Source organism: Heliconius melpomene, chromosome 3 (assembly GCF_056956725.1).
Source record: "Heliconius melpomene rosina isolate 202511_hmr_F chromosome 3, ASM5695672v1, whole genome shotgun sequence".
Classification (NCBI taxonomy): Eukaryota; Metazoa; Arthropoda; class Insecta; order Lepidoptera; family Nymphalidae; genus Heliconius; species Heliconius melpomene.
This window is the reverse complement of record NC_140391.1, coordinates 752,426-763,493: the sequence shown is the minus strand read 5'-3', so window position 1 is coordinate 763,493 and position 11,068 is coordinate 752,426. Positions and strand designations below refer to the sequence as shown.

Below are 11,068 nucleotides of genomic sequence, written 5' to 3'. Positions count from 1 at the left end.
TTTATAAAATATTTATAGGTATGAAAATAAAAATTAATAAATTATGTTGATTTCTATTACAACATTAAATGAAAGTATAATAAAAAAATCTGATAGATATGAAATGAGGTTCCTTTATTATTTTTTTACAAATGTACAATGAATAGTATAATGTATTTAAGTATAATAAATCAATAAATTGTAATATAATATATAATGTGTATTCATTATTAGGTATTTTTATTTTACATCCAAAAACTTCCTTTCCTTTTATTTTCTCTATAAATTAATAATTATGGAGTGTAGAGGTAAGAGGTGCCTTCGTATACGAAAAAGAGCTAAAAACAGATAAAATAAGAGTAGCACTACGATATTATAGATTTTTTTTTAAAGAACGCGGTACACGCAGATAGACTATTGAACTGTTTTCGAAAGAAAAGAGTTCAATAGTCTTCAACTTTCAAGCAGCTCGAGTCCTTAAAAATATTCATTAACCAATTTCAGTATGTTTTACGTTTTCTATAATTGCTCAGTTCATATAAGGTTCTTCTTCATATTAGCTCAACTTTGGTCAAATGTTGAACTTTAATAAGCCGGTACTAATGCCAATGTCATTGTCAAAAATGTCAAATCACATTGTGTAGTCAGATGTCATTGAAGTTGTGATTTGGAAGGTGATAAAAGTTATTTAACTTTTAATTTGTTCACTTTTACTTCGTTGGTCCTAACCTGTTTTGCTTACTATTTATCAAGCAAGCTTGCAAGCTAATTTGAAAATTGAACAAAAGTAATGTAAACTTTTTAATAATACATTTTATTAAACAAAAAATATTTATAAATAATAATAATAATTTGTTAAAATAATTATTAAATAAATCGGTTCGGTTCTTTATTTATGGCGCTTCGAGCGTTATTAAATAAATAATTACAACGAATTATTCGCTTATAAAAACATTAGTGTTTTTATATTTTCAGATGAGTTTGGGAAAAAATATTGTCCTCGTAACAGGAGGATCTGGTCTTGTTGGCCAGGCCATTAAAACAGTCATCGAGGAAGAGAAGAAAATTGGCGGAAAACACATATCAAATGAAACTTGGATATTTTGTGGATCTAAGGATGGTGACCTTAGGTAAGTCAATAACTATTACTTAAAAACTAATAAACATTTTATATATTTAACTTCATGCTGTATCATATACATAGCAGGAAAGGTACAGGGAACCTAGTGTTAAGACACACCATTCCCCACAAAATGCTCAATTTTTGAGACATTGCCTTTAAAGTAGTGATTTTTTGTATTGTCAACAGAGGAAAAGTGAGGTAAATTCATTCCCTATAATGGAAATCAAACTCACAATTGTTGTGTTTACAGTTAGAGACTGTGACTACTACACTGCAACATTGTTATATATGTATTATAATTGACTTAAATAGATTTACAATAATTTATTTTTATATTCTTTAGTAACTATATTTTTAATTAAGGGACACGGCACAGACGACAGCTCTATTTGCAAAATACAAGCCCACTCATGTTATACACTTAGCGGCAATGGTTGGTGGATTATTTCACAATATGGGAAATAATTTGGACTTTTTTGTAAGTAATTGTTATGTTAGATAATTATAAGATAGTCTTCATTGATTACTTTAAATGTTTTGCTGTGTGTATTGTAAGCATTAGGACTTAAATCTGCACCTCTTGGAATTTGTCCTGGAAAACAGATGTGAAATTGTGTCCCCTTCTTATTTAATATGCAATTAATACCTCAAAATAGGTTAAAAAGCTTTATAATATTAGCCTATTATTTATATTTTTTTTCAATTACTTTATCTATTTAAATTTGGTTTCAGAGAGAAAATATGGCGATTAATCAAAATGTTTTAGATGTGAGCTTTGATAATAAGATAAAGAAAGTAGTGTCTTGTCTATCCACTTGCATTTTCCCAGATAAAATTACATATCCCATTGATGAGACTATGGTAAGTGTATAAAAAAGAATAAGTAAAATTTATAAAGATAAAAAGATTATTATTAATTGGCGGTCATTGTAGTACAGTGGGTCAATATCTTATTCTTGTGGGTTCTAATAAAAATTATTATTGATTTACATTTCTCTACACTGATAGACTGAATAGAACTCTGATACTGAACACTGATAGAGTAAATAGAATATATTAAGTGATACAACAACATACAATAAACAGTACAGTATATAACATAAATAGTTAAATGTTATTTTATATCTATAATTATATTGCAGGTCCACAATGGACCCCCTCACTCATCTAATTATGGTTACAGTTATGCAAAAAGGATGGTCGATGTATTAAATAGGTAGGATTTTGAAATTTTTTAGCTTCATGTGTATCCCGTTTATAGCAGGGTAACAGAGATGTGTTAGGACTCTCCATTCTTCTGCTGACTTTTCAAGACCTTGTAACCTTGACTGTAAATGTACTCAGAATTACAGGTACTTATTGAATAAATTATTTTTGAGTGAATATTGTACTTATCTTTTAAATATTCTTGTTTTCCCAGTAACACAAAGTATGGCAATCACTTTCATCCTAATTCCAATAAACTACTCATTAAAAGTGTAAATCTTTTGAGAAAATAAATGTGTCTAACCGTAAAATTTATGAAAAGAGTGTCTTAACACGAGATTATTGAGGCCTGTCGTGGCGCAAGGGCACAAAATGTGTCTAAATCGACTGGTTTTGGGTTTGATTCCCACTCGAAACGGAAGTCCCTTTCCCACTTTGCGTGGAATTCTTTAGGCAATTCGTGTTGAGTTGAGGAACTCGATGCAACGCCGCGCTTTGTTTCGTTAAAAGAGCTAGACAATTAAAACATTGAGATTAAAGATATTTATTTTTTAAAAAAAGACGATAGTATAGTCACTTACATGAGATTTATATAACTAAGGTTTACATATTTAACAGTAAGCCATATTAAATATTTAATTCCTCCTAATGAGATTCGAACCCATAACCGTCGCCTCCACTTCTTTTTTTAAATAGTTTCCTCATTGTAGAGGCTACAACGACCAACACGGCTGTGTATTCACTTCAGTGATCCCGTGTAACGTATTCGGGCCGCACGACAACTACTCGACGCAGAGCGGCCACGTCATACCCGCCTTGATCAGACGGATGGACGATGCTATGAAAAATGGTAGGTTTCTATGTTTATTTGGAAGATAATACACTCTTTTATAGGGATTTGCTGTATAATTGTATTTTACCTGACTTATGGAGGCCGCAGCGCTGGGGCACAAAGTGTGGTCGTAAACGCGACTGGTGTCAAGGCAATTGAGTTCGGTTCGCGGCGTTGAGTTCCGCCACTCAACACGCTATGCCTCCAGAATTTGATAAAAAGTGGGGAACGGAGTGTCTTAACACTTAACTCCTGCCTGCTATATGCGGGAAGCAGCGTGAAGCTAAAATAATATATTGATGTATATTATTATATTTCAAGGTGATCCAACGTTCGCGGTATGGGGCAGTGGTAAGCCGCTACGACAGTTCATATATTCAATAGACTTGGCTAAATTAATCGTGTGGGTGTTGAGAAACTACGATAGCGTGGAGCCTATTATTTTATCAGGTTAGTTTTGTTTTCATGTTGTTGTGTTTTATATTTTAAGAATGTGAGAAAAACCTTATTATAGATTACTTTAATTATTAAAGAAGAAAATTTTACGTTTTTAAATATAAATTAATATACCTAAATAAATATGAGGCGTGTCGTGACGCAGGGGCACACGCGTGCGATTGCAAACGCCACAGATTGTGGGTTCCATTGTGACTTGATGGAAAGAAATATTTAATATTTCCATTTCCTCGGTCTGGTAACGATCCACCACTTAACACGCAACGTTTCTAGTGTTCGGCGGAAAATGGGGAATAAGACACTTCGTCTTATTGTGAACAGACTGTTACAAAAGATTCCTTTTTTCTTCCTTACTATTTGCAGGATTCGGCGTGAAGCTAAAACAATAAATTAAAAAAGTAACTGTGTTTCAACGTAATACCTGATTAACACCACACATGTGCCAATCAATTAAAAGGTGGATTTAGTTCGGAATCAGATATACCTATATATTATTTTTTAGATAAACGCAAATAACATGTATATTCAATTAAGTTATAGATTTTGTTTTAGATTTGGACTATCTTTTAACAACGTTTTTACATTATGATACTTCTATTTTATCAAAAAAAAAAAGATCAGCTTCACGCTGTATCCCGCACACAGCAGGGTAGGCAGAGGGAACCTAGTGTTAAGACACTCTGTTCCCCACTTTCTGCCGATTTCTGGAGGCATTACGTGTTGAGTGGCAGAACTTGACGCCCCGCATTGCCTCGACACCAGAGCGAAGAAATAGATAAATATAAACGTAAATAAATATTTCACTTACTCAAGTGGGAATCGAACCCACAACCGTCGCATTACAGTCACATCCTTGTGCCGCTGCGCCGCGACGGCCTCTATTTTATTAATTCATATTTAGATAATATATTTCGTTTTATATTCACGCATCAATTTTTCACTTCATATTTTTTTTATTTTAGTCTGGTTTGAGGTTGTGGGTTCCCACTAGTGGGAATGTACTATTTATTTTGATTTCCTCGCTCTGGTAACGCGGCGTTGTGTTTCGCTACTCAACAGGCGCGCTTTGCCTCGACGCCAGAGCACAAAATGAAAATATATTTTCATTTCCTCGATTGGGAATCGAAAACAGAACCTTTGGGGTTTTGCCCCTTGTCTCCTGCGCCACGTCCGGCCTCAAATGTATAATAGTGTAGAATAATCTTAAATAAAAAAAAAAAACATTATTTCCCCATTTCCAGTGGACGAAGAAGACGAGGTATCAATAAGCAAAGTAGCGGAATCTATCAAAAAAGCACACAATTATTCCGGAGATATTGTGTACGATACAAGTAAAGCGGACGGACAGTTCAAGAAGACGGCGTCTAATAAGAAATTGCGTTCTTTATACGAGGACTTTGAGTTTACACCTTTTGAGAAAGCAATTCAGGAGTCGGTCACATGGTATAAGGAGAATAAAGAAAGTGCTAGGATGTAGGGTTTAGTTGTTTCCTATTTTTATTTATTTATTGGCAATAAATTATTAATTGTGTGGTATTATTTTATTATGTATTGACAGTTTGTGTGATCAATAGATTTATTACACTGTAGGATTAATAAAAAAACTGACTGCATAATAACTAAAAAGAAATAAAACAAGGCAAATAGGGTTTGTTAGGACCCCATTTAAATTTTACAGTGGTCATTTTGGAGATTTATTTGAAGGTTGAAAAAATAAGTTCTAACTGATAAACACATTGTGTTCTAAATATTTTTACACAATGGTGTAAAAATATGTTTCATAACCTTTCAACAAGTTTCGTTTAAAATTTTATATATATTTCCAAATATTTACCTTTAACCATGTATGAATAACTCATTAAAACTGTTAATACAATAACTTTTTTAAAAACAGCTAATTGAAAGTAATGACAGCTTAGAAATCTGATTGGATTATATTAATTTTGTTTCAATTCAATTATTATTCTCAAATAGAGCATAATTTATAGGAAAGTTTAGTTTTTAGATATATATTTTTTAAAAATTATACAGATAAATCTTATATACAATAGAGAAATCTTATATCCATACAATAGAGAAAACAAAACCAGTTGTATTAAATTATTATCATTTCCCCACTCTGGTAGTCAAAGGGCGGCGTTAAGCTCCGCCACTTAAGACCCAACATCTATAGAGGAATAACTACTTCACACATAATCTATATATATAAAAGGACTTGTCCTCACTGACTGAGGTAAGACGCACGCACAGCCGTAATCGCTGATGGTAGAAACGTTAAATTTGGACAAAAGTTTACTTTCGTAATCTGGACATCCACTAAGAAGGGATTTTGAAAAATTTTAACCCTAAAGGGGTGAAATAGGGGTTCAAAGTTTGTAAGGAAAAAAAATTAAAACGGCACCGATTTGTATAAAATTTGATATTTAGACTCTTAAAAATATTTAATTGAACCTATGTTTTATGATTTTCTAGAATTCACCCCCTAAGGGTGCAAATAAGGGGTTTAAAGTTTGTATGGAAAAATCTTTAAATCGCCACCGATTTTTATAAAATTTGAAATTTAGACTCTTAAAAATATTTCATTGAACACATGTTTCATGGGTTATTAGAATTCACCCTTAAATACGCAAGCGAAGCTGCGCGCGTCCGCTAGTATTTTAATAAAACACAAGTCTAAAATAAAACAATGTATAATAAATTATTCATAATACATTTACTTATCCAATCTACATATCGGGTTATTTTCCACCATGTTCAAATCCACTTTGGGTCCAACTAAGTCCCTTATATTGTTCAAGCCGTATTTAATCATGGTGGGTCTCTCCAGAGACAGCCCCCATGCTATCACATTCACGTCGTCCGGTAACCCCATGGGGAGGAGCATTTCTGGACGGAAAACACCGGAGTTGCCGATTTCTATCCATTTTCCGAGACCTGTAGTAGTATTGACAATATAATAATAATGTTATATGAGTGCGGTTATGGTGCAGGGGCAGAAGGAGCCCCATAACGCGACATATATGGGTTCTATTTTCACTGTGGGCTATAAAATATTTAATATTTCCATTTTGTTCTGGTAACGATGCAATGCGCGGCGTTAATTTCCGACATTCGACAAGCATTGCCTCCAGAAGTCTGCGGAAAGTGGATATGCTCCCAGGTTCTCTCTGCTTACCGTGCTTGGTGCGGGATATAGACTGCAGTTAACCCAAGATCATAAACGATTACTAATTATAAGGTAATATTTTGGCATAAACATGTTTATATAACGCCACTAAAATTGAAGTGATCTAACAAACAACTAAAAATCTAAGCCATAGTAAATTCTTACAAACAGTAGGAAAAATATGAAATTCTCAATTCTCATAGTATCAAGTTCTAAGGTGCCATACCTTCATGATAAGCAAATATCTCCATACTAGGCTCTGTGTAGGGGTTATACGCGGGCTTAAACTGCAGTTTGTTGAAGCCGAGTCTCTTGAAGAACGTGTCAAGAGTGGTGATGAGGTCGGCGAGGCCGAGCCCTCTTGCCGCTACCACACCCTCCACTTGGTGGAACTCCGCTAAATGGGTCGCGTCTAGAGTTTCGTTGCGGAATACCTGTATAAACAACATTTTTATTTATTTTTCTTAGTTTCACGCCGTATCCTCATATCACATCGCAGGGTAAGCAGAGAACCTGTGAACCTAGTCTTAAGACACCACCAACTTCTCGAGCCATTGCGTGTTGAGGGCCGCAACTCAACGCCGCGCTTAGCCTTGTCACCAGAGCGACGAAATGAAAATATTAAATATTTCATTATTCTAAGTGACGGTTTTGTAATTAGACAAATGAACTAAACGAAAATCTTATATTATTGAAATGCATGAAAGCCTCTCGAGTCTCGCTATGTGTGAAGCAGAGAGGAAGACTATACCCTATTCAGGGAGCCGTAAGAAAAAAAGATAAATAAACAAAAAAGGGTACTTTTTTATAGGTCACAATTAATAAATAATTTATAAAAACAACCATGGAAGTAAGTTTTAATTGTTTACATTTTGTCTCGCGCCCAAATGAAATGAAGACTATAGTCATAAGTTGTTTCGTTGTTGAACAAATTTATAAATAATAATTATCTAATTAAAAGACAAAAAAAAATCAAATATATCTCCATTCTACAAATATATCACCTTTACCAAAATATAGAAACAATATACATTTCTGAGTGTCGTAAAATTAACTTTTTTCGCCCTTTTTCTATGAGAAAAGAGAAAAACAAAAAAAGACAAAATTTCCTTACCTTATCAATACTAAAATATTTCTGTGGCACAAATTCCTTTTGCTGCGCCACTTCATACAACATGCGGGCGCTGACCGCCGTAGTGTGTGTACGGAGGAGGTTCTTTTGAGCTTCTTCTAATTTCCAATCGTATCTGTAACCCTGGGACATAAATATATATATTTTTTTGCTTCACGTTGCATCCCACACACACAGCGGATTAAGCAGAAATATCTAAGTCTTAAACCACTTCGTTCTCCACTTTCCGCCGAATACTGAAGGCATTGCGTGTTAAATGGCGAAACTCAGCGTCGCGCTTTGCCTCGACACCAGAGCGTAGAAATGAAAATATCAATTATTTCATTTTCTCGAGTGAGTTTCGATCCCACAACCTGTCTGTCTGTTCCACGGCTGGCCGCAAATAATCATAATAATTAAACAATGCATATTTATATGTCTTTTATTTATAATTGTTAATAACTCTTAATAATCAATAAGCCTTCATGGCACACTGGAACACAGTCCAACTGTGGTCATGTTTTTAAATTTAGTATCATTAGAATGATATTATTATGAAATTATTAAGTATGTTAGCAGAAATATGTATGTAGCATTAAAAGAAAAAGTGACAAACAAAATAACATTTTTTTTGCATTATTCTAAATGATCTGCCTCTTATTCTAATTGTAAAATAGTTGACACTAATATATTAACACATAGAAGCATCATACTTAGATAGCAATCAATAATGCATGCAGAATAGAAATGTCTATGTGCATTAGAAACTTGTCAAAAGTAATACATAAAAATACAACTTAATTAAAAAAAAATCTCACCTGTGACCCATAACCACCCTTACTATGAACAGTTTTAACCCTTTCCAAGTAATCCATAGGGAATTCCTTTGACAAACTGGGAGATGAAATGAAGAATGTATCGTGAGCATCTCTGGCAGGATGCTGCTGAGGCTGGAAGAGGGCATCGAAGTTCCAGAAAGAACTTTCCACATATTGATTGGTTGGCATCTCTGTGAAACCCATTTCTAGGAAAATTTCACGGAATTCTGATCTGACTTTTAGTAGAGGATGCAGGTGACCACATTCTGGAGGTTGACCTGAAATAAAATAAAATGAAGTTATATTAAATGCTAGCTTTTGAATTCAGCTTTGTTCGCATGGTCAAAAACCTAAGAGTTGAATTGTTTGTGTATGCCACATGACACAGACTAACAATAATTGTGACCGCACGGATAGTGGGTTATGCCAGTAGTTAATGTGATATACTGTAATTATATACATATAATTAAAATTAAACCAGTAGTTCATGAGATTATGGCATTCAGACTCAGTTCCATAAGCATACATTATTTAAATTTAAAATACTAGCAACCCACCTTTGAACATTTGTCTACTTAAAGTCATTGTTTATTCTGACTACATAATACAAATACTAAACATAAATTGTTGTAGGTAGCCTATGTGTTATTCCGCTGTATGAGCTGTGTTATTGTAAAATGTAATGTGATTTTGTTCTTTAACGCACAAGCTTTCACTTTAATAAATATAGAATAGATTAGTAGGATAGTAAAAAAAGCTAATCCTAAAAGACAAAGCTCCTAGTATTTTTTCATAATATTGAGTTTAGAAAAGTGTACTTTGGCAACCAAATATAATACAACAAACCAGCTTTTTCATTTTTCCTCATAGCATATTTAGAATTCTAGAGTCAAAACAATATGTTCCTCACTTTCCAAATTCAAGACATTGCACAATGAGAGAAAGAAATGAATGGCATCTTTTTCTAGCCAGAGGAAAGCAAACGCCTAATTCATGCCTACAAAAATATTGTTTTGAAACTTAGGTGTAATTATAACAGAAATGACATTTTTCAAAAAAATATTTTTTGCATAGTTTATTATCAATATACAACCACCCACCCACTAAATATATCATTTAATAGTTTGTAAAAATGTAAATATTATTTCTTTTAAAATTTCATTATAAAATGAGATAAGAATGTTGATGAAGGTTACCTTCAATTTGTACAAATACCAATTTGTCTGTGTCATATATTATTTTACTTTAATAGCATAAAAATTGTATACAATAATAATAATATAAAATATGTAATTAAACATAAATGTCCACATTATATAAAGAGTTTTATAAAGGTTTTTTTCCCAAATAATTGTATTCTACAATTTCCATCACATGTTAAGCAAGTTTATAAATAATTTACATGAGATAACTTACCAAGAGCAGCAAAATTATATGGTTTGAACTGCAAATCTTTCCAAGATCCTGTCAATAACATTTCACTAGTTAAATCAGTCTCTAATTTTTTTATTGAAGTAGAAAATTGTGGCCCTTTAGATAATAAGAAACTTTTTAAAGTTATTTCCTGAAGAAGCTTTCTTTTTTTATAATCACTTCTTACATTATCAGGTAGGTTGTCAATGCCCTTCTTGATTTCATTAAGATAATCTTGTACTGCGTCTGTGATGGATTCAATTTTCTTCTTAACTAATGGAGGCCCTCCAGATTTATCCATGTATATCCATCCAAGGGACATAGCTTTGCTAAAGCCTACTTTTGCATTTGGTACAGTCTAAAACAGATGAAGTGAATAACATATTAAATTATATGACGGTAAATAATAATAATTGACATATTTTAATATTAAAACGTTGTTACGGCAAATACAAAAAAATAAGGTTACCTTCATAACTTCAGCTTGCGGCATTCCATTTTCGGGAATACTTCTATATAGAACGGCTTCATGACTGCCCTTTTCAGCTACTAGACTCCCCTCCTCCGTTAATTCCCATTTCGTGCTTTTTACTGGCTCTGAGACGACCATTTCAAGTGCTTCTAAACTTTTAACGGCTCCAACTATCTTTTGGTGATCTTCGTTGAATTCACTAGCTAATTTAAGGGTATCGATTTTGTCACTACCCTCTAAATAGTTTAAAATCCTTTCATTTAATTCCATTTTAATTAATTTATCTAATATTTCAGAAATACATAGGTTATAGCTTTAAGCTAAGCCACTTTAACAACTGTTTTTGACATTTGCCTTACAAATTGACACGACTTCGAAACGATGACATTTCATTCCTCAACCTTGTTTTAAATAGTAAATTTATTAAATAACGTTATTTTTCCACAAAATATAAAATTTATTTATAATTCCTACAAAATTTTGTAATTTTAT

General features: G+C 32.9%; 2 protein-coding genes across 3 annotated transcripts; one reads left to right on the top strand and one right to left on the bottom strand.

The window, feature by feature from the left end:
* The first annotated feature begins 494 nt into the window (after positions 1-494).
* On the top strand, positions 495-5,130 carry Gmer (GDP-L-fucose synthase-like protein). Of its 2 annotated transcripts, none has more exons than XM_085207224.1 (8): positions 495-653; positions 955-1,109; positions 1,466-1,580; positions 1,835-1,963; positions 2,245-2,318; positions 3,019-3,158; positions 3,462-3,590; positions 4,838-5,130. In XM_085207224.1, exons 2-8 carry the CDS (start codon positions 955-957, stop codon positions 5,071-5,073), a joined length of 978 nt encoding a protein of 325 aa, XP_085063350.1. In that variant the 5' UTR covers positions 495-653; the 3' UTR covers positions 5,074-5,130. The 2 variants fall into 2 exon arrangements, with proteins under 2 accessions (XP_085063350.1, XP_085063349.1); XM_085207223.1 differs by having other exon boundaries at positions 607-766.
* A 1,140-nt stretch (positions 5,131-6,270) lies between these two features.
* Positions 6,271-10,974, bottom strand: alpha-PheRS (phenylalanine--tRNA ligase alpha subunit). The gene is made up of 6 exons (XM_085207220.1): positions 10,574-10,974; positions 10,108-10,462; positions 8,692-8,969; positions 7,877-8,017; positions 6,989-7,196; positions 6,271-6,530 (listed from the first exon to the last, which is right to left on the bottom strand). Exons 1-6 carry the CDS (start codon positions 10,844-10,846, stop codon positions 6,310-6,312), a joined length of 1,476 nt encoding a protein of 491 aa, XP_085063346.1. The 5' UTR covers positions 10,847-10,974; the 3' UTR covers positions 6,271-6,309.
* Between the last annotated feature and the right edge of the window lie 94 nt (positions 10,975-11,068).

Excerpts from the sequence above, each read along its gene's own strand:
- Gmer (XM_085207224.1), top strand. The coding sequence starts at position 955 with ATGAGTTTGGGAAAAAATATTGTCCTCGTAACAGGAGGATCTGGTCTT. Across the intron at positions 1,581-1,834 it reads GAAATAATTTGGACTTTTTT|AGAGAAAATATGGCGATTAA; the intron begins GTAAGTAATTGT and ends ATTTGGTTTCAG. Across the intron at positions 2,319-3,018 it reads ATGGTCGATGTATTAAATAG|AGGCTACAACGACCAACACG; the intron begins GTAGGATTTTGA and ends TCCTCATTGTAG.
- alpha-PheRS (XM_085207220.1), bottom strand. The coding sequence starts at position 10,846 with ATGGAATTAAATGAAAGGATTTTAAACTATTTAGAGGGTAGTGACAAA. Across the intron at positions 10,463-10,573 it reads CGCAAGCTGAAGTTATGAAG|ACTGTACCAAATGCAAAAGT; the intron begins GTAACCTTATTT and ends CATCTGTTTTAG. Across the intron at positions 7,197-7,876 it reads AATATTTTAGTATTGATAAG|GTATTCCGCAACGAAACTCT; the intron begins GTAAGGAAATTT and ends TTGTTTATACAG.